This window comes from Manacus candei, unplaced genomic scaffold, assembly GCF_025592945.1.
Source record: "Manacus candei isolate 608988 ecotype Guabito, Panama unplaced genomic scaffold, ASM2559294v1 h1tg000005l, whole genome shotgun sequence".
NCBI lineage: Eukaryota > Metazoa > Chordata > Aves > Passeriformes > Pipridae > Manacus > Manacus candei.
Window position 1 is genome coordinate 21,721,306 of NW_026138053.1, and position 23,419 is coordinate 21,744,724.

General features: G+C 46.3%; 2 protein-coding genes across 10 annotated transcripts in view; both read right to left on the minus strand.

The window, feature by feature from the left end:
• MTA1 (metastasis associated 1) overlaps window positions 1-23,419 on the minus strand; it is a 229,881-nt gene that overhangs the window by 86,084 nt on the left and 120,378 nt on the right. The window lies entirely within an intron of this gene.
• Window positions 1-23,419, minus strand: part of PACS2 (phosphofurin acidic cluster sorting protein 2) — a 78,428-nt gene that overhangs the window by 5,852 nt on the left and 49,157 nt on the right. For 8 of the 9 annotated variants that reach the window (XM_051805068.1, XM_051805038.1, XM_051805028.1 and 5 more), the window contains 8 exons: window positions 23,005-23,159; window positions 19,522-19,632; window positions 17,428-17,536; window positions 10,303-10,345; window positions 6,944-6,986; window positions 5,614-5,749; window positions 2,508-2,734; window positions 406-519 (listed from right to left, as the gene is read on the minus strand). In XM_051805068.1, the coding sequence (XP_051661028.1) occupies window positions 406-519; window positions 2,508-2,734; window positions 5,614-5,749; window positions 6,944-6,986; window positions 10,303-10,345; window positions 17,428-17,536; window positions 19,522-19,632; window positions 23,005-23,159 (938 nt within the window). The remainder of the gene's footprint in view (window positions 1-405; window positions 520-2,507; window positions 2,735-5,613; window positions 5,750-6,943; window positions 6,987-10,302; window positions 10,346-17,427; window positions 17,537-19,521; window positions 19,633-23,004; window positions 23,160-23,419) is intronic. The other variant, XM_051805059.1, reaches the window with a different exon arrangement.

Consider the following 23,419-nt stretch of genomic DNA (forward strand, 5'->3'; position numbering starts at 1 on the left):
GATCTGCCTGTCAGATGAATATATGGCTCCTGCTGTGGCGTGTCTGTGTGCCAGTGACCTGCCCATAGGAGCAGCCACACTCTCACCAGTTGCCACCAACCAACACTTGTACCAGTTGTGCAAGAGAAATAGAGAATGTAAGGGAGCAGAATGGAGCCTGGTCCAGCCCTTGTCCTCATCCAGAGCATTGATTCAGAGAAGTTCATAGGTAAGGGAAGATTTTCCCACATCCCAGACCTATTGAAGCATTCCCCCACGCTGGATACATCTAAGCCTGTTCCCCAGAAACACCCCCATCATGCTGGCACCAGGGCACATGGCAGGACACCAAGTCAGCCCTCTGCCTGGAGGACAATCATCTGAGCCTCATCCCAGAGCCTAACGGGATGCAAGCCATGCACTTACCACGCAGCATGTTCTGCTGATGTTTTGCTGTGCAAATCAACCTGCTGATTCCTTCAATACACTGGCTCTTTGACTCAACCTCCTTGTCTTTTGTTTTCTTGGGCAAAAACATCACTGGAAGAAAAACAAACCAGCACACAGTAAATCTATGCCCCTCACAGGAGCTGCACTGACACTTATTTGAGTTTTTGTATTTAAACATGCACGTCTGAAAATTCAAAGATCCTCTCTTCTTGGCAGGAGTCTGTCAGTGCTTAGCACTATCACCTATATGCACATGAGCATCTTAGCCCTAAGTGTCTCTTTGTGAAGCATTTCCAGCTCATAACCCAGGCCCCAAAGGGCACCTTCAGGGTAACTCCTGCTCCTGAGACACCATGCAGGGAAAACATCTGCATCTGCAGTGGCAGGTCTGCTGCACTGACAGCACCCCAACTGGGCTGGGCTGCACAGACACCTGGGGAGCAGGAGGGCTACAAACTGGGGGCAGCTGGTGGAGAGGGAAGGCAGAAGGGAAGTTAAAAAAGGGTCCAGTTCCCTAAGAACTGTCCAAATGCATGAGCAAAGATGTACAAACCAGCTCCACAAACTCTGGTGGTGTTAAACACCTCTGCTGTAGGCTAGGCCAGCCCCAGGGAAGAACATCTGGAGTGTCTCAGGATTGCTTCTCCCATCAGCATGACACTTAAAGGGTGTCATCACAGGTGGCAGCTCTGGTACCAGCAGTGCCACAGCTGTGTTGGCCCAGGACTGACCTAGCTACACAGTTATGCAAGGAAGCTCTGTCAGCCTCCTCTCAGAGCCCCCAAAACCCTTGCTTCCATCGAGAGTGACTCCCAGGCCCACAGGCAGGAAGATGTGAAGGACAGCTACTGGCAGCTGAATGTAAGTGCAGAACTGCCTTGCTGCTTCTTGAAAATACTTCGCTTCAGAACTGTTCTCAGTTTCAAAAATGTTTCACATTACCAAGGCCAGGAGCAAATACAGAATTACTGACAACATTTAAAATGCCTTTTTCGTTAGTTTGTTTTGAGAAAATAAGCTTAAAGCCGTGAGTTTAAGAAGAAGAACAAAAAAGAAAAAAGATAACATGAGGCTTTGAACTGAGAGCATTTCTCTTCTACTTCCTTTTGACCAACAAAGTACTCCATACAAAAGCATAAGAGTCATAGAATCCTTTAGGTTGGAAAAGACCTCTGAGATCATCAAATCCAACTGCTGACCTAACACTGCCAAGTGGACCACTAAAACATGTCCCCAGGTGCCACATCTACACATCTTTTAAATACCTCCAAGCATGCAGGGATGGCAACTCCACCACTGCCCTGGGCAGTGCTTGACAATCCTTCTGGTGAAGAAAATTTTCCTAATATCTAATCTAAGACTCCCCTGGCAGAACCCAAAGTCATTTCCTCTTGTCCTGTCCCTCATTACCTAGGAGAAGAGATTGACTCCCACCTTCCTTTCAGGTAGTGGTAGAGAGTGATAAAGTCTCCCTGAGCCTCTTTTTCTCCAGGCTAAACACCCCCAGCTCCCTCAGCCACTCCCACATGACTTTGCTCCAGGTTCTAGATCACCCCACTGGTTCTAGAGTGAGGCTGTGTGCAGGGGGAGAGTGGGAGGTCCTAGACTGCAGTTCAAGGGGTTCTCCTGTTTTGTCATCTCACAGGGATCCATGGTACTTGCTGGGCTATAGTCTTCCCCTCCCCTTTTTTTTTTTCCCCTTACATGCCTTTTTTATTCTCTGTGGTTCTTCTGAGCTGAAGGCTCACAGGATGGGGATATCATCCCAGTAAGCATAGCTCTCCCAAGTTTCCAGCACTGTCCCCACCTTTGTTCTTCTGAGCTACACCATCTTAGCTGTTCAACCATAAGAGTGAACACATCCCCTTTTTACAGCACAAAGAGGAACCACCCTTTCAAACTCTATCACCTTATGTAGTCACTTCTCATCTACAGATTAGGATTTTGAGGATAATAATATGACTGAGGTGCTGTAACGCAGGACTGACAAGTCAGGCAGCCCTGGAGCAGCAGGACAGGGAGAGCAGCATTGCATTCTTGGTCTCAGGCAGCAGCAAATGTGTCCACCTTCACCTTACCTTTTTTGTTCTTTTCTTTTGTCACGACAGTCATGGACATGGTTGGAGTGGTGGCAATCTCCCCGCTGGCAGGTAACCTGCTGACCTGGAGGGACCGGAAAGTGCATTTCAGTGTGTTTTTGGTAGTGGAGGGGTCCTTCTTCTCTGGGTCTCTCTTTCTATCCACGGGTGGAGCTGCAATCCAGTAATCCACCTGCAGGCCCATCAACTCAGCACCGAGGCCCTGGCTGGAAAACAAGACAAGAAGGTAATTTCTGCACAGCTCTCAGCAGTTCCCCCCATCTGTGCTTTTTTCAGAGTGGCTGGCATTCCTGGTCAAAGGATAAACACATGGCTCTTTGGGGAATCAGGCAGCAGAGACCCAGCAATTACAAAAGCCCAAGAACTCATCCCTGAGAGATGCAACCTGCATCACACAGCACAGGGGCATCAGCTTGGCAGCACAGAACTGCACTGAGCCAAGACAAGCTGACCTGTTGCACAGCCATAGGGATGAGCAGTGGGAAAGCTTCCCTCCACAATGTGGAATTCAGTGACCCAGCCATTAAAGGCAACCCTTGAGGCATCCCAGATCACTTCGTCTTTTGAGGGGGGAAAAGAGGCTTCAAGCACTTGTCGCTGCCTCCTGAGCACTGATGAGTGACTCTGTCCAGGTGCAGCATTGCCAAAATCAACCCTGAACTGGGGTGAGCAAAGACCTGGTGGGTCCCTGAACTCAGTTCCTCCAGTACTCAGTTCCCAGTCTCCCTGACTTGCTTCCATCTCCTATGTTCTTGAGCTCTTCCTGCCACCAGCTGCTTCCTTTCTGGCTCAGAATCAAACAGCATCTCTGCTCTCCCCAGGTCCCTGTTATGGAGTTGGCATGCGATAACTGCCTCCCCCCAAGCCCTGCCACTTGCTGGGGAATTCCACTGATGGAAAAATGCTCTGCCAGTCCTGTGATGCTTGCTAAACAATGGCAGATTTCAGGACATGATCTGCTGTTGAAAACTCCCGCGCGTTGTGTGGTAACAGTTGTGCATCACCAAAACACACTGCCAGCCTTTCTTGAGCCAGAAAGGGGAAGATGAGCAACCTGGGAAATTCCAGCCCTTGCCTGCCCCTGCCTCTTGCCAGCTAACCCCAAGGGAGCAGACCTATGGCTGACAGCCTATACTTCTTCCTATACAATGACAATCAGTGTTGAATAATATGCAAGTACTAGACAAAAAGCTAAATTTATCTACCAGTCCACGTCCCCTGTTTGAGAGATGGCAATTGTTAAGGAAGATAAATCTGATCTTGAATGAAATATGCATCCCTCTGCACCACCTGTCTAATAAGAAACTCTCAAGGTTAAACAAGGACATCCCATCATTAGAGTCCTCTCAGCACTTCCTTTTGTTTGCCATTTATTCAGCTGAGAGACTGCAAAGCTGAGTTCATCTTTGATCACCAAAACCAGGTTTTGGATTCTCAGGGCAATATTCAGAAGTGAGATTCTTTAAGAATGACGCTTTGGAGATGCTGTTTTGAGTTTAAAGACTCCTTTGCATCACATTTCTCAACTCAGTTGTAAAGACAAAGCATCCTAGTGTTCACTATGCCCAGGCAGGATTTTATGTTCCATTCCCTGTTAAACACGTGGCTTAATCTTTCAGTCTGGGTCACCCTCCACCCCCTGTGTTGTCACTTACAGGTCAGGGGAGATGGAACAATGTTGAACCTAAACTTCCTCATTTCTTGATGATTTTACCCTACAGTATGGAACCAAAAAGTACCAGACTCCTAGAGCCTGGGTGTCAACTTCGGATACATCACATCCACGGCTCACAACTTCAACATCTTACACTCCTGTGTGTATTGGTTCCCAAAGCACTTCCACCTTTGGAAAGTCCATACAAAGCTCACACAGGAGAAGTCAGGTCTGCTCCCCAGAGCCTGCACAGCGTCCAGCTGCTGCTGGGACCAGCCCGGGGCACACAGGGCTCTCCTGCCACCAAAGCACAGGGAGCCAATAGGAGGACCAAGGGAACTGGACCTCCTGGTACATGTGAACAGCCACTAACACCTTCCAGTGCTGAGCACCTGCTAAACCAGGCCTTCCACATTTACATTTCCTCTTGTTAAAAGGGAACTCTTAAGGCAGCTGAAGAAGTCAGAGGTTAAAGGTCCCTGCAGGGCAGGGGTGGCACGGAAGGTCCCCATTCTGTCTCCAACAGGGACAGTAGGAGATGCTACTTAGGGAGAGAGTCCAAGTGCTTCTAGTTTCCCCTTCTTACAAGAGTGCTGCTATGTTGCCTTAAAGGTTCAGAGGAGTTAACAAATCAAGGGGAACTTCACCAAGTGCTTCTGAGTACAAGAACTGCACACAAAGTGTTAGACAGCTATGCCAATGTTTTGTGCAGCAACAAAATGAAGAGTCCTGGCCAGAGCAAGTCTTTACTGGCAGTCTTCTAGAGATTTCCTCCCTTCACCCCTAAAAATTTCAGCTAAGCCAGAACTTAATATTAGCTATAGGTGAAGCCTCCTTGCAGTTCTGATATACTTTCAGGCACACACATGAACGGCAACTATGTCACCTTACGACTTCCAGATCTCGCCTCACAAAGAAAGGGGTCAGCTCCTTCCTTCAAGAGTCCCTCTGACCTTATACTCACCTGGTCATTGAAAACATAAGAATCATGAGGGATTAGCCTGGCACCCACATGTATCAGGGTCAGTAATTTCTTTGACTACGTATCTCCTCAAGAGAATCCAGTCTCAAAGGGAAAATACCAGCAGATGGAAATAACAAACCTACCCAAATGGCTGCCACAATGGCTCAGCTCTGGTTTCTGCCAGACTATCAGAAACAAGGCTGCCCCCTGTAATTCCAGTGTGTCTGACCTTGGGACATGCAGCCTTCCCATTGAGTGCAAGATCCCCCCTGCCCTCCCCAGCTCCTTGTTGGTCAGCAAAGACATCGTGACTCCAGAGGCAAAAGAGGTGAAGGGGAAAGGTGACAGCTTTGAGTGTTTGCTAAGGATGAAGAAAGAGCTATGGGTTTCCCTTTAGAGGAGCTCTCTCTTATGCATATGCCAGATAAGCAGCCAAGGGGGTTGTGAGGAGACAAAACATGGTTTACCTTGAGGACGAGAAGCTGCCTGTAACAGATGGTGAGGAAGGGGGTGTGGGGGAGGCTTCTTTCACAGCAGGAGATACAGAAGGTGGGGTAGAAGAAAGGACACTGGAGCTTGAGGGAGCTGCATCATCAGAGTCACCTTAAAAAAAGGAAGTCAAACTGTTTGTCTGGGTTTGTCTCACAGTCCAGCACATACACACCAGGATAGCTCAGTCTCCTTGCCCACACTGCTGCTGCACAGGTTTTGCTCACACCCAATCCAGAGATCAACCAGCCCACCAGTTTTGATGGCCTCCACACTTCAACCACCAGGTTTCCATGTTTGGGTACAAGGCAGGCACAGACATTCACACTCCTCCGGGCTCCTCATGTGGCATCTGCTCTCCTAGGGTTTGCTCCCAGCTGATTTTAAACCTCCTGCACAGTCAGAGCCCAGCTCACTGATCTCTGATGGGGAATCTCCCCCTGCAACCACTGCAGGGCAGCAGCACTCTTAGAATGCAGTACCTCTGGGCTGATCACAGGGACCTCCCCATTCCATCTGCTTCCACCCTCCACAACCAAGGCATCATTCCCTCCATGTCAGCCCTTCAGAATGGAGGGATCACTGTGGCCACAAGGAGTGACTCACAGAAGGGCTGCCTCCATGCACAAACCTATGTGTAACACAGGCCACAAGAATCTGGGTTTAATAGTGAAGCAATACAAGAAACAATCCCAACAGATGACAAAAACAATAATCCTGACTAGTAGTGTGTATGAAGGAGGAAAAAATAAGTTCACATTGACAAAATAGCACTACCTCATATCCATGTGTGTAAGTAGGCAGTATGGTGTAAATCACCTTGCATTCCCCATTAAAAAATAAAAGGGTCCAAATTTTGCCCATCCTAAAGTTCCCAGTGTAAGGCACATGTCTGAGATTGATTTTATTAGGCAATTGAGCCCAGTGTAGGGAGACAGGTGTGAACTTCTGATGGTCTGCTTCCACATTTTGGAGTAGGAACCACAGCAGTGAATCCACCCCACTGAGAACACGTGAGAAAAATGGGTGCTTGCACAAATGTGAGTGGAGCTTCCCTGGATGAGAGTGTGGGAATTTCATCTAGCCTGAAGCTCCTCGTAAAGTAACAAGAAAAATGGCCTCTCTCAACTGAGAGGGCTCTCACTCTGCAGACAAGCCACAGAGTCAAAGCAGTGGAACTGGGAGCCAATAAAATCCAATTCCACCTCACAGCACTCCAAGACATCAGCAATGGACAAGTTTGTTCAGCCTGTGAAGTCAGACTCCTACCACCTGTAGGACACAGAAGGCACACAGGATACTCGTTACCTGATGTTGCAGAAGATTGTTCCACTATTCCAACCTTCACCACCTAAAGGGGGCAAAACAGAAGAGCTCTATGAAACAGGAGTCCCTTGAACTTCAGGAACCCACAACCCCAAACCTAAGCTCATCCCTGCAGTCCCCTTGGCACTGTCCCTGCAGTCAGAGTAGTTGAAGTAAGTGGAAAAAGTAGAGTCTTCTAAGAGCTGGGCAGGTTCCAGCAGCATCCAGCCAAGCAGTATGAGCTCACAGCCCATCCCTGACCTATACAAGGGACAGCAGAGACCCTATGGAGCTGTTACAGACCTGACAGCTCTGAAGAGTTCACCATCAGCCCCAAGCTATGGCAACTACAGTGCCTGTGACACCTGTGGGAGTGGGTCAGGGAGGAGAAAGGGACATAAATATCCCTTCAGCACTGCTAATTACATACACATTGCTTCCACCACCAAAGTGCAGCCACTTCCAGGGTGCGGCATAGCTGGGGTTTGTCAGGAAACCAAAGAAGTAGCAACATACAGTTTCTGCTCAGAGTTTTCTATGCTCTAAGCAAGGGTAGTGTCAGGCAAAGAAGATAAAGCTCCTAGCAAAGCCTCTGGATGCAGATATGGACAAACTACCACACGGACTGGTCAGAACGATCCAAATCACACAGTAATAAGGGTACAAATGTGTGTGGCCAACCAACCACCAGCTAGTACATTAAGATTAATGATAAATGCCACTGGTGATAATTTGTGGAACAGAGCATGCTACAAACAAGCTCCCAAGAACACAATACGCCTAGAAAGATAAAATGCCTCTTGGTGATACAAAAGCAAGGACCTTCTGTAGCGATAATCTGCTATGGTGCACAGGGATTCTTCCTCTTAACACAGCAGAGACCCTTTTTTAAGGTCTTTAAGAAACTTGTATCCAGGGTTAATGTCTACCCTGTGTAAATGTTGACAAATGGGAAAGAGCTGCAAAGGGAGTTCAAGTCAATAAAATCTGCTTTAGAATTAGAAACGATGCCATGCAATCTGTTTAGTTTGAAAATAGAAGGTCCTTAAGTTCAGACATGACCACGTTTGGACCACATCTCTAGGGAACATGTTTCTGTGCTATGGGACCAAAAAAAAAAACAAAAAACTTTATTATAAGCAGAAAGCTTTGCAGAGTTTTGAGGGTGGGGAGAGGTATGCTGATCTTGGAGAGCTCTCAGGCTTTCTGGTGGATTCTCTGTTAGATCCAGTCTTGGAAAAGCCATCATGAACTCAGCAGTGTGTACTGAGCCTCCCTGAGGGGTCACTGGCTTGGGAGAAGGAGGCTGTAGCTCAGTTTGTCCAGTCTCCATCCAAAGGGCAACAAATCATGCTCTGGAGTCCAGCAGTCATTTGTGCTGTATGTGTTAAACACCAAGAGGATGTTTCAGAGACTGTCACTGGCTGTGAGCAAGAGGAGGCAAGGCAGAAGATTTAAGAAAGACAAGCAACACAGGAAGCTGCCTACAGCCACCTTGATCTGCAAACCAGACAGAAATCTCTTCTGGCCTTTTCCTCCTTGCTGGTTGACTGAAGATGCTCGAGTTCAGACACACGGGAGGAACACAAACACGTTCCCTTCCCTCCATTCAGGGAGGCCCTTGAGACTGCTGCAGTTCCAACATGCTTCCATCCAGGAATGTGTCAGCAGCCAGCCTCCCTTCCTTTCAGGAAGAGGCACATCCTGTTAACTCTCCTGGCAACTGGACCACGCAGCCTCCACCACCTGACCCTGGCCCCTTGTGAGGCTCCACTCCCACCTCTTCAGAGCCCAGCTGAGTAGCAAGGCACTGCCCTGCTCACTTCTGGGTTCCAAGCAGGCTGCAGCTGAGGGAAAGAGCCTTGGTGTTCATGTCCAGCCTCTGACTTTGTGAGACACCTGCAACTGGCCTTTCAGAGTCTCTTTACATGTGTTTCATGGGGAATTACTGTGTCAGGAACACCTCAGAAGCAAGAGCAAGCAGCATTGATTTGACCCTCATCACCAGCTGACACAGGAAGTCAGTCTGTGCTTTCAAGGCAAGTTTTTTGGGGGGTTGGCAGTGTTATATAAACAACAAAGCCGTTCACTCTTCCACCACTTTCAGACAATCACAGCCAGACTGGAAAAGCAGTGCTAATGTCAGGACAATGATCACTTTAGAGCAATTTGATAAACACCTCAAGCCCCATTTGCTTGCACATAACACAGAACTAAATCAGTCCTAAAGAAGAGCTTTACAGAGCCATGCAGCTATCAGAGGAGTCTGGGAGCTTCCACGCCCTTCTGGGCTTTTCATGTTATTAGGAAAGGTGAAACAGCTGTTTTATAAAAACAGTTCTTCACTAGAAATTGCAGTTCATGGGAGGGACATGATCAAGCAAAGCTCATCAGCAGGGAACAAATTGGGAAGATGTATCTTCTCAGGAATAATGCAAGGAGAGATTCTCACTCTGAGGAGACACATGAGTGAAAGCAGGGTCAGCCTGAGGGCAAGAGAGGCTAAGCTCTTTAAATGCCTTGGGATTTCGGATTAGCTCTGACGACAGGGACACAAACGGGAGTGCACACAAGTCAGCTAAACACAGAGCAGGCAGAGCAAGGCAGCCAGCAAGCAAGAAAGAGAAGCTACAAGACAGCAGCAAAAACTGTGAAAAGGACATCCAACGACTGAAGAGCAGCCAGGGGATTCCTTTTTAGTTGCAGGTCAATGACTTTGTACCTAAAACTTAATGAACTGAAGAGCTTGATCAAATAAGGGGAGGGAAGCTAGAAAAGGCAAAGGACACAGTGCATGAAATACATGGACAGAAGAACAAACATGGCCCTGCCTAGATACTCTGCACTTGGCCACCTCTGCCAGGAACACTTAAAGATAAGGACAGGAGGGAAAACTAGGGACTACTATCCCAAATACATGTTCACGTAATAAAATGCATTAAATAGCTCTGTCCCAGACTCAAGCTTAACAGAGGTATAAATTATCTCCCTGGTGGGACGTACTACCCACATCCCAGGAGTGGATGGGATATTAAGAGGACTGAAGTTTTTTCATGACAAGCACACGGAGGACTGACAGCAGAATAGCAAATTTGGTCAAATCAACCAGAGCAATCAGATTTCCAGGGACACGTCACTTTCACGTGGGAGAAGTAAAATACGCCCTGCAGTTTGTTGAGGGATCTTAGAAGGATATGCTTACATATCAGGCAGTTGCATCCAACCATCAGATTCTCATGCTGATGTTCTGCCTTAGAGCACCCAATGGCTTCTGCTCTACTCCAGAAACCAGGTAAGTTCGGGTTAACACTTATGGACTCGTTCTAGCTGACTTGAGACAGTGTAACTACAGCAACACTCACCCCGACGAAGGGAATGAACTTCTGCGAAGATTCTTCGTCAGGGCTAAAGGGAAAGAGAAAAGACTTGTTAGCAGCTTTGCTTCCACCCCGGTCACGATACTCACTTTATACGTTGCATTCCAGCATGCAGCAGGGACGGACAGTATGCAAGCGCCAGTCCAACGCTCCTCTCAAGGCCCCCTGCCAGCACGCCAAGAGTCCGCACGGGTGGGGAGGAGCACGCAGCCTACGGCATGTCCCTCGGGGAACAGTCTCTTCCTCCCTCCCTCACGCTTGACAGAGAAACATGCTTTGATGGCATGGCAGTCATCACAGACACACGACCTCCTACTGCAAGGAAATGGATCTTGTGCCACAACAACACGGAGAACTGTGCGTTACTTACTAGTCCCTGAAGGGCTCTGCACGCACGGCCTTCCCGCGTCCCACCTTTGGAGCCATGTGCCATACCTTGCACATCCCGGCACCGCTAAAGCAGTTAGCCTGCCACGGGGTTACAAGCCGTGACACGTGGTTATTGGTAAAGCACTGGCAAGGACGTGCTCACACACCCTCACGCACACACACACGCGCGTCCCAGGCCACCGGGAGCTGGCAGTCCCTTCCACAGGCACACTGGAGAGGTCGGGCACCAGAGCACACCGGGCAGGTCAGGACACCAACTCGAGAACTGCAAACAGCTAAACCAAACCGAACAAGAGGCACACCATGTCCCAGAGACAACTGAAGACAATGCACACACTTGGAAAGCCCCTCCTGCTCTGGCCCTGCCCAGGATTCAGAAGCCAGAGGGTAGAGAAGAGCCAGCAACAAAGGTCACGGTCAAACCTAGAAGGAATTAGGGAAAGACTCAACAAACACAAGAGGAACAAGATCTAAGTGAGGAAGGCAGGCTGAAAGGGCCTGCAGAGCCACTGCTCCCTTCAAGGGCAACAGAGATTAAGATGGACCCACAGGATAAGGAGAGGACCACAGGAGCACATCCACGTGTTCCGAGGAACTACAGCTCAGCAGCGGAAGTGACTGCACGGGCAAGACACTCATTTCTCAGTGACCAAGCACAGGAGACAGGTGGGAAGCAGACAAACACTGAGACTTCTCATGTTTCTCTTTCTGTGCATCCCTCTGCTCCCAGAAAAACCATCCAGAATTGAGCTTGTGGCAGCATGACTACTGCAGGAACACAGGTGTTTTTGTGCTGTTTCCAGCACAGATCAGAAATGCACCAAATGCACAAAGGTTGTCAACCACTGTGTGATTAGCACAGGCCGGACACTTTCCTCTAAGCCTCATGGAAAGAATGGCATAGAACTGCAGTGAATGTGACTCAGGCAGAGCTCCCTCCTGGTCCAAACCAGTGTAATTTTGCAAACAGCCTCTCACTTAGGCTCAGCTCTTCTTATCCATTCCTAGGGCAAACAATAGGTCTTTACTCCCTTCCTACCTCACAGACCCAGGCACTACACCCCTTCATTCTTCCCCCAAAGCACAGGACAAAGTGACCAAATCCCCGATTCTGTGTTGGAAGGCAGAAAGGTCACATCTTTGCAAACACAGCTGCAGGCCCCCAGCAAACACATCTCCTACAAACGTGATATTTCCACGTGATATTTTCATTTGCAAAGGGAAACAAGAAAACCACTGAGCTGTTGGGAGCAGCACAGAACAGAGGCTCAGTTTTTTTCTCATTCCTTGAGCTCCATGGGCTGAGAAGCAGGCAGAAAGCAAGTCCTGCTGACCAAGTGAGGGAAGCACAATAGTTGCCCAGTCATCTCTCAGCTACTAATGGCTTTACTCCAAGCTCTCAAAAAACAAACCATGCCCAATTCCAGCAGAAAACTCATTCTTGTTCCCCCTGGGAGCTCTGACTCCCACTGCAGAGAGCTCAGTGGAAATTCTGAAATAAATCATTGCTTCAGTCACCATTTATCACAGCTCACAATGATGCACAGGCTGTTCCTGAAGCAATCCAGCTGGATTTCAGCTCAGCTAGCCTAGTCCTGTCACATGTCCTCTTGGGAACTCTGGTCTTGCACGTGTACTTCTGAAAATGCAGCTTTTCAAAACAGTTGCTCTTCATGTGGATGAAAGGAAAGATTAGATGATCGTGCTTGTTCTCCACTTCCTCTTTCATGCTCTTTCACAATTCTTGTTCTTCAGGATCCCAAGATCCCAAAATATTAATCCAGAATCCTTTCGCCTTTGTAACAGCCTCTTCAACTCCTCCTACCCCAGCCCTGCAATGAAAAATATCCCCTGTCCCTGGAAAAGGCAGCTCCCCCTTATTACCTTGGCTGCACAGATTCCCAGGCTCCAGAGGTTTAACCCCAGGCTTTACTTTTACCTACAGGGCTTCTGAAGGCCCTGGTGCCTCAGCTGTAATTTAAAGCCAGACCTGACCCTAGGTTGTGATTTCCAACAGCGTTATTGATATTTCACATCTCTAATTCTGGGGAAGAAAAACCCTCATACAACAAAAACCACAAACCAACGAATTCTAGAGGACAACAAAAACCAGAGAGGCTAGAAAGAAAATCTTTATCTGGATTTTGGAGCTGTCTAATTACTATTCTTGCTTGGGCAAAATTCATGCAACTGTAATCAGTGCCTCAAAGGTAACCAGCCCAGAAATGGACTTGCAGGCTCCCTCCCTACCCCAAGAAATTAATTCAGATTAAGACATGATATCCGGATTTATGTTTTAGGACTCTTAGAAAGGAGAAGCAGCTGTATCACCAGGAGTCAGCCACCTGACAAGCAGAAGGAATAATACCTTTTAGTGTACAAGCTAAGCTGCAAAGCACTTGGATATTACAGTAAGAGAGACTGAATTACCACTTAGAGCAGTTATGCCACTTATTAGCCTTTAAAATTTAAGCAACTCAAAACAGATTCAAATGAAGCCAAACATCTGTGATTTCCTAGTAGGAGGGTCTCAGACACTACCTTTACTCCAGGCAAGTCCTGAAGCAGGGCAATAGGAAAGAGGGGACTTTTATCACCTCTGAGCCACTTCAGACCAGGCACTACCAAAAACTGTCCAAGGTTTATTTTTGGTATGAAGCATTATCACCAGGCAGCTGCAGCTGTCTGCTCGCCAACACTGTCCCAGTTCCACCAAGTCTCCAGTGGTCAAGCCAAAAAAGGGACAAAGCAACTCCAGGTCCTCAGGACACATCAGATGAGTCACCTCTCAACCTTCCCCAAAACCTCCCATACAACACTCTTGACGTTCCTACAGTGAGCTGGACATACTCAACAGGACACCCAGACTTTCTTGAGCCTTGATTCTCCTCTGCTGCACTGCTTGGCCAGGCCAGGGGCACAGTGAACTCCTGTTACGTTTCCACCAGCTGCCCAAGGAGGTTCCTGAAACAACCAGACAGATGACATGGGCTCTGCTGAGCCAGAGGAGAGACCGGGGCCATCTTCACCAGCTGCGTTCATGTTCAGTGACTGCTGCAGGGTGTGTTTGAGAAGCAGAACTCGGAGCAATGACCTGGACTCTGCAGAGCCTCCAAGACACACAGCAGGCAGAAAGCAGTGTTACCCCTGCTTCCTATTGCTCAGGAACCCTCCAACCCAAGGCAACTGTGCTCCAGGGAGCAAAAGCTGGGAAGTGCTCTACAGGACAGAGTGAAGAGCTTTTGGTAAACCAGGCAGGAAATGACCCAGCCTTTGTCCTGACAAGTGAACAATGCTTCCATTTCCAGTAGCCAAGCTGCTTCCCAGATTCATGCAAGGGCTATCCAGAAGCCACATGGCATGAGCTGTGCTGGGCACTGAATTACAGTGGGTGACACCAGCCCAGGTTGACAGAGCTGATCAGCAATCTAGCACTGGGAATGAGTGTCTGGTGAGCCTCAGATCTCAAATACCACAGTGTCTCTTTCAGGAAAACAATGCAGAGAGTTTATCAACATCAATGAGGCACCTCTCCTAGTGAGAAGCCCACCTCACCACCACGGTCTCAGCACCCCAGATGTTGCCTGGGCTGCACTGTTCCTTGACAATTCTGTAACCAGCACCCAGAGCTCACAGACAAAGTCAGTCACCCAGTGTAACGCAGAGGAGCTGCAATGGCAATTCATTTCCTTCTTGAACCCCTTCCTCATTGCCAGCCCCCCTGATTTCAGGTAAGGCCAGCAAATGCTCCAAAAGAACAGGACAAAGCTTTGGCACCATTGCAGTCCATCACAGGCAGCACATGCGCCAACTTTTTGCCATGACAAAGAGAACACGGGGACGGGAAGGAGAGTGTAGGTAGGTCAAAATAGGGATAGCTGGCAGTAAAGTTATAAAGCAGCTCATCACATACAGCTACATCCTAAAGACTGGCTTGGCTTTCCTTGGACCACTAGGACTTGTTTAACAGAACAAATGCTAGGATTCTGGGAGATTTCTGTTGCAATGAATTTGTAGGTAGTGCTGCTGTTTCTGCATAGACCACTGCATTGAAAGCTGGACTTGGAGAAGCCATTCACCTCTGTCCTCAAGGGAGAGGGAGCTGCAGTAACTTTGTGAGCTGAGGACAAAATAAACAATGTCCAATTATCATATGATTGAAAGGATGGGACCCTGCAGAGCAAGGGGGTCTTGGAGGCAGCTCAGAGAGCACAACTCCACTGCTAGCGTACATCTGTCTTCTCTTTCTTAAGTCCCATTCATTTGGGATAGCCTGCCAGTAAGAGACTAGTCCTCAATTGTTTTGATTACAGGGAGGAGATTTGCTGGTCTGCACTCAGACACTGCACAGCTAAACTCCACCCTGAGCCACTGAGTGCCACCTGCAGCACTCCAGTTCCAACAGACGGGAACTGAAAAGCCTTTTCTCAGTTCTGATCCTTTTGGGGCTACACAATATCCTCTGATAGCCAGGAAAAAAGCAAGAAAAAAACCCTACCTTCTCCATATTTTACTGCTCAAAGCTACTCTCTCAATAACTCCTTCGTTCCCATTCAATCTACATGCTGGGAACCCAAATGTGTGGTCCAAAGGCACAGCAGTCACTTTCAGTTATGCATTCTGCCAGCAGATGCCATAGTTTCAAAGCAGCGAGCAGAATTTAACCTAAAGCACAAACTGTGCATCCCAGATCCGCAGGAACTGTTAAACAAGGCACAAAAGACCAGTTCACTGGGAAAAGAGATAGGAGATGGGAGAGGGAACCTAAAAGGAACTGATACCTTAAGGTAAAATCAAAATGAAAGCTCTTTTTCCTTTTCAGGAAGCAACCAAAGAAAAAGATAAATGCGTTATTATACTTACAACAAAGTGATGCATTCATTTAGATAGTGTTAATGGAGACACAATTTCTGTGCTGTTTTTCACAATACCCTCCCTAAGCTGCTGCCAGTGAGAGAGACAGGCATATCTAAAGGAAGGCACACTGGGAGACAACTGCCCACGCTCCATGGGAGAGCCTGTTACTCTAACTCGCTCTGGTTTGCTTATGGGGTACTGACCTAAACGCAGAAGTTACTTTAAAGCAGGGACACAGAGACACTGAGAGACTGCCAGCTGTGCCAGTCTGACTACCAGTCTCAGTAATCTCTCTTCCCAGTAGCCTTCTGCAGGGTTTGAGCCTGACTTAAACCTATCGACAGCTTCAGGCATGGCACCAGAGCCCAAAGGATTTAAAATCCAAATGGACCAGACCAGCCTGCTAAAGCTGTCATGCACACTGCTGGGAGGACTAAGGGCATGTGTTGCTCAAGTACATTTCAGATGTTTTTCAATAAAGTACTGAGTTTATCTTTATGAGCACATTAGAAACTCAAAATGATTAAATATATGTTAACAACAAAAATGAATCTGCAACAGAATGGAGGAGGCAGTGGAAACCAGTGCAGAACCCAGCAACCCTGGAGTGCAGAGAAAGAACAAGGCTGCCCTGAGAAGGGGTTCACACTGCACTAGGAGTGTTTGATCTCCCTGCTGGTAACTAGGGTAAATCTTCACACCAAAAACAAAATGGAAAATTGAAGACAAGAGCTTCAAGTACCCTGTGGCTCTTCAAATTTAATTCTTATTATCACGTTAATTTTACAGAAGTTCACAAATACATGAAGAGACTGGACTAGTCTCTTTTACTGGACTAGTCAGTTCAGAAATATTTTCCCTAGGAAAATATGTAGAATGGGCAGAATTTTACTGAATCATTTCTGTGAAGTAATGTAAGAACAGACACGGGAATGGAAAAGCAATATACAATGAGAATTTCCAAAAAGAGGGAAAAAAGTTACTCTATCCACACTTTAAATCCCTCACAATTCTTACACAAAGGAGACACCAATGAGGGATGTTAATGGACCAAAAATGAAAAATCAAATAGAAGTGATTAACAGTTAACACCATCCATGCCTCATAGGAAATTGCTAGTCCCTAACTGAGAAAAATCACGAGCTGAGTTTTTGTCCTACTCTTGGAAATTATTAGGATGTGAGTTGGAATCTATTATTCTGTCTGTCCCTTCATAACAATGCTTCTCTACCCTTCATTGACAGTTATTCTTCTTCCTGGACCCTGGCCACATGAGGCTCTACACACTCCTGCTCTTGCTTTCAGACCCCAAACGTCCTTCCTGCAGGCTGCTTATCCCTTAAGAGAAGCTGAGGTAAAACCTGGTGAATGTCAGCCCTCCCCAGAAGGAGTCCTGGTAGCCTGCAACTGCCAATCAACAAGGATTTTGTCTCTCCTGCGAGAAGCTCTGTTATTTACACTCCAAAAAGAAAGGGTTTCAGTTCCATCAATGCTGATGTAAAAAGGTTAGATCTCATGGGAGATACTTTGAGGGGGAATGCTGAGGTCCAGTCTTACACACTAAGGTCTCTGTGGTTAAGAGATCTCTGGAACCTAAGCAGATATACTCTGTCTGTCCCCCATCCTCCTTAGTCCTCATTTTCCCAAACCTCTCATATCTTCAAGAAAATCACTGCACTTGAAGTAACCCCACTGTTGTAGATTCACTAAGTGGGACACATCACTGGGTGCAGGCTACCGTAAGGCTCCCAAGGGTTTTGCCATTTGGAGTGATCTTAAGACTGCTGGCACACGAGATGAGAAAAGCACTCTGTTTTCAACCAGCTGCTCACCCTGGGAGCCAGTATGACAGCAGTGACATACCTTTTCTGTTTGTATGTCAGCATGGCTTCAGCAATGGGCAACTGGTGTGCACAGTTTGCCCCTGCTATGTACTGGGTTATCCGGGAGACGACATCGGGCGCCTCTGGAACTGCAAGAGAACAAAGAAAAGCATTTAAGTGACTTTTCCAACCACCAGCACCACTGTCTTCCTACCTGCTGATGGTGCCCTGCCATCTGCATTTGAACTGCATCTCCCCCAGGAAGCTCTGCTTACTCCAGAGCACAGTAAAGCTGTCCAACCAAAGGCAAACATCCTATGAGAGCATTAAGGTGAAAACACTGGGAAGGAACACTAAGTACATAAGTACAGACATCTGCACACAGCGTTACTGACTGAAGTGTCATGGGCATTTTATAGTGGTTAAAAGCTTTTCTTTGAAAACATGTACCTGCCCAGAGTCAGATTAAGGCTTTTTCCACACCTTGACTGCAGATATCTGCTGAAGAAAGTGCCTGGCCACCCCTCCCAGGTGAGCTGCTCTGCTCACACCAGCATTCAGTGACCTGAATTCCTAATGACCTCATGGCCTTGCTGAGTTCACTGAGAAGACTGAGAGACATGCAAGGATAGGAAAAGCACAAAGATCACATCTATGGCAGCAATGCTCCAGATAGGTGAGACTGTGCTTGATTCAAGTTGACAGGAAGACATTTCCTAAACACCTTCAATATTTCTTTGGTTTCCAGTGAAGAGCCTCAATGTGAGATCACAGGAATGCAAGTGACCTTCACCAGGCACTTCCATACCTTATAAATAGGCATTTTAACCCAACTCTTTGTATTTGAACAGTGAACTAATTAAGAGCTACAATTCTCTGCCAGATCTTCTTATGCCATCACAGGGTTTCTGTGCAGTTCCCACTGCACAGATGAAAACACAGAATGTACAAGATCTGCACTGAACAATAATGCAAAAATAAATAAGGGTTGCAGCATACAACCAGCATATGACATCTCACTAAGGAACACCTGTGGCTCTTGGGCTGGATTTGTACTGTATTATGAAGCATTGCTAACCTAGACACAAAAATCAAGTCTGTATTGACATTTGTCTGCATTTTCAAGTGCAGTAAGGAATTAAAAGAAACCAGTTCCATACACCTGTTCTTCTACAAGCTTAGGATTAAGGAAATGTGTAGACTCTCTTTCTAGTCCAGTCTCCTGCTCAAGCAGGACTAACTTCACCTTCAGAACAGGGTGCCCAGGGCCTTGTCCAGCCAAATCTGAAAAAAGCAGATTTGACCTGTGAAGAGGTCTCTCTCTCTTCCTCTCATGGCTAAAGGACTTCCAGGAGCATCCTGGGAGTCTCAGGCACTGCAATTCCAACAGGGAGAACCACACTGCAACCTCCCCACACTCACAGTGCTCCACAAACTCCTTCTAGTGAAATTTCCCTATGGGCTATGCTGCCGTGACAGCATCAAATCTCAAGCTTTCATGTAGCCCTAAATGCCAGATGCAAATCCCCCTCTCTCCTGTTTCTTTCCATTCTTGAAATCGATGAAAAAACCATAAGCATTAATATTTTAAGCAAATGAATACTTTAACATAGAGTAAGGCTTTAACCTGGCCTAGAACAGTCTCAGATCAGAACAGGAATTTGTTGATTTGACCTAGGGCAGCTCCCACTTGCTACCACACCGGTGAAGAACAAAATTCTTTAACAAGAAAGGTCCTGCCAGCAGACTTCAGAACATTCTCACACACAACTAAGAAAAATTAATCCTCCCAGACTTTCCAGTTTTCCAAATCTTTAGGCTGTACAGTTTCTGAAGGAAAGCAATGTACTGAACTTGGCAGAGAGACGTCTGCATCAAAGAACAAAGCTGAGAGCCAGGTAAGAACAGCATGACTCAGAGGCAGCTAGTTAGTGCCTCTGGGAGCCAACAACTCTTTGCAAACCGCCACGTGAAGGGCTTACAAAGGTCAGATCTGAAATGAGAATGTGGTGGAGTGAGGAGAAAAGAGGAACAGAAATTTGTCTGCTTCCTCCTGTATTTACTTGACCTTTGCTAAAATTACTCATTCAAACTTTTCATCCCACACAGGCCAGACACAGACACATGGTCTTACCAGTGGTCTGTGCTTCAAGTTTGTTGAATAGATCTCTCCAGGCTAGATCTTGGAAGAAGTTGTTGTATCTATAATCTACAGACCCCAGATACTTGGCCACTGGATGAGAGCCTAAGGAAGAAAGGAAAACAGGACAGTTGTTCTTCCCAGCACTTCACACAAGCATGATTTTTACTTGTAAGGAATTAAACTCCAAAATCAAAATTACACTAGACATCCCAGAAATAAACTTCTTCAATTATAACCAAGTAATTTAGTGCAGCTTATCTCTACAAGAGCATGCAAACAGACTTCCCAGCAGAGACTGCTTCAACACACTGATATCCTTCAGTTGACATTTCCCCCCTCACCCCAACAAATTAAATTTTAGAAGGCCAAAGAAAACAGGACTGGGAAACTGTTGAGGAAATAAATGATTTGGAAGACACAGAGGCCCTATGACTCTTCATCTCAGTCTCTCAGCTTTGCAAGGGGCTTTCCCAAACAGCCCTTCCTGCACCACACACGCCATGGCTAGGTCACCTCTGCCAGGAGGAGCCAGACCTCTTCTTCCCAACACCATTCACACACCACAGGTGTTTTGCAATACTAAGAGGCAATTGCCCTCAACCAGGAAAAACAACCCAGGGAGGCTTGTTTAATCGGTGGAAAAGGGCTATAAGCTCAATAAATGTGCTGCAATTAAAGACAGAAGACAGAGTCCAAGGATTACAGCCCCCAGTGAATGTTGGCATATGCATCAGGTCCCTGCTTGCTCTAGCTAAGCCTCATGGTTCAGCTCCTCTGTGAGCATGGAAAGACCTCCTTGTAGAAGCTCTGTGTGTTCAGCCTCCAGCTCTGGATGGAGATCTGACTTTACACTTACACTGAGCAGGAGAAGGAAGGTGTTTAAGTGACAAACTCTGCCCTGGGAGGTGGCAAATTTTCATTTTAGGCCACCTATGTCCCTAAAACAGACAGTACCCTCTTGCAACTACCTCTCCAGTCTTTCAACATCAGAGAAAAGGTGCGCCAGGATCACACTTCCCAGTCACCACATGGCAGTCATGCTCAGCATGAATCCTGTACATTTACAATCAGCCATTGTAATGTTCCTACTAATCAGATTATTTTCATCTTTCCCACATACGAAATTCTCACATCTTCCATTTTCACATCTCACACTTCCAGAGGCTGCAACAGTTGAGTCACCAGCTGGTAACTGGTAACCTTACAAATTCTTTCGAGGCAACTCCAATTGTTTAACTGGACTAACTGTGCTCCAGCAAAGACTATTGTGGAAAAAATCTGATAATTTTCAGGAAAAAAAAAGTGCTAATTTTCAGACCTCCAGGAAAGGTTCAAGCAGCAGGTCTCTCTGAGCTCCCCTCATTGTCATTAAAGACTGAGGCCTAAATCCTTTCCCGGCCCCTCCTGGCTACTTTCACACCCATCATTTCTTTTGCAGTGAACTTTTAAACAGTGCACACAGAACAGCTCTGCCCCATGCACTGGAGAAGCCTTCCCACATGCTGGGAAAACACACTGCACGTGGTAGATGCAGTTAGAGACAACTAAAAAACAGGAGGTCTCCCAAGAAGTTCTATCCACAGGAGCTAAATAAAATGTTAAGATACCCCAAACAGCCAAAATAGCCCCCAACTTCTTATTTTATTTTACCTGCCCCTTTTCAGTTGTTTATACAGTGGTTTGGACATCAAAAGAATCTTCCAGCCATAGAATCAGCAGCATGAAGCAGGACTGAATCTCCCAGTACAGCTGCTTACAGACACTAAGCATTTCTCATTATTAATAAACCACTGTCATTGCAGAGTGTAGTTGTGGATTCAGAAGGTAAAACCACCTTAGGAAAAATTCCACCATCCCTAGTTCAAAAGTATTGACAGCAGCACAGAGACTTTTCCTTTAAGACATTTATGGCACGGTCACCATTCTGTCTTTGGTGCTTTTTCAATTGTCAGAAATGAGAGGTTGCTCCTCAATCACTTTAACGAACTGCCAGAAGGCTGGCCAGAAATAAGCTCTTGATTCGATCAGGAAACACTGCAGACTTCTATGGAAAAGGCCCTGTTAGAGAAGTTTCTATATTTGAAGTACATTTAAAAAGGATTCAGAGTTCTGAAGCAGTTTCATTATCAAAGTTCTTTGTTAATTTTTTCTTTTTTTTTTTTAAATTACAAAACAAAGTTTTATGATTAAAAAGTCAACCCAAAGCCACACTAGCTGAACCTTGTGTTTCACTTCCAAAGAGAGAACGTTTTTCAAATCATTAATGACTGCAGGACAGAAAACTCTTTTTCTGAGGCCAGGAGACAGTCAGCAAGTGAGGATCAAAGTCTCAGTCACACAGATTCTCATTCAAAGCACATTGAACCTTGCAGAAAATATTTTTTTGTTTTTAGTCCCAAAAGGGTTCTCTCTTCTCTTCCTGCCAACCACTTTGGAAACTAAATGCCTTTCCTTACAGAAGGATCCAACTCTCTTCTGCCTTTTTCATTTGACTTCTGCAAATCCTACCACTGAATCAGCAGCCTAACTCCACTGTTCATGGTGCTGGGCCACCAGCTTCTAATTCCTACAGGAGTTGCCATCACCTGGTCCCAATCCTAGAAGATTGGAAAACATCGAGAAAAAGGCTTTTCAAAGTTTTCTGCTGCCTACATCACCCAAGTGCTCTGTTCACACAAGCCAAGACTTGGACTAGACCAGCTCCTGGCCTCACACTCTTACCACACCAGCACTGCCCAGAGGTCCCTGCCCACAGCATCAGTGACTGTGTGGCTTCCCAGGCATTGCCACTACAACATTCCTTAAGTTTCTGACTAGAACAAGACCCTTAATGTTGTTATCAGTCCACTCTATTTCCTTCAACACAGGTGACTGAAGTTGGGTAACTTTCCAGTCAGGCAGGCTTGTTAAGCTGCTTAAAAGGCAGAGATAAGGTGCAGAAAAATTGAGGGAAAAACCTGAGGAGAACAGCACGTAAAGGAAAGGTCAAAAGATGCATGTAATCTGAATAATTGAAATTCTCAGCAGTTTCAGAGCCTTTAAAAAATTTTCAACCCCTTCTCCACTAACATTTTTGGAGTCAGGTTCATGGAGGCCAGAACAGTTATTGCTTTGGGAAACACGGTGCCCAATGAATTTAACATTTTGGCCAGGGAAAGAGCTTCTAGGACATTATTCTGTGCATTTATTGTACCATGATAAAAAGATATATAAGAATCTCTCTGTATGGGGAAGAAGTACTTAACCCCTTGCTTCAAATAAAAGGTTTACAAAGCAGACTTTGGCATCAAGAACGTAAAGATGAAATTCACTCACGCAGGAGCAGCAACACCAGCATTACACAATAATACAACAGTTTGCCTCATTTAACAGACATATACCTATAGCCAAAGCTTCCAGAAAGCCTTCTACTGAGCAAACACAGCACATTTAAGCCATTCATCTTTCTATGAAGAAAAACTGTTCCTTATTTACCTAGAGGGATGATCAAAAATCTCATGTAGCCAAGCCAGTCAGGAGTTTTGTGAGACAGCTGCTCTACAAAGAGCCTCAATACAGCACTGAGGTAATTCTGGGCTCCTGCCACTGCAATTTTAATTGGGTTTGGAGGCTGTGAATTGCAGTTACAGCTAGACAGAAAAAGAGGAAACATATTTGTAATCGTGTTTCAACCACGTATTTCAGACCAAGTAACAAAAAAAAAAAAAAAAAAAAGGTTAATAACAATTATGGCAGAAGAGAGTTCCTTCAATACAAACAGCAGTATCACAATGATAATCAGCAGCTTAAAACATTATTAATAAAATACAACATTTCTTCAGTAGTTTCTTAATTGGTCTCCTTGCTTCTTCTTTCACACATTTGGATCATCTAAAGGGCTGGATTCAAC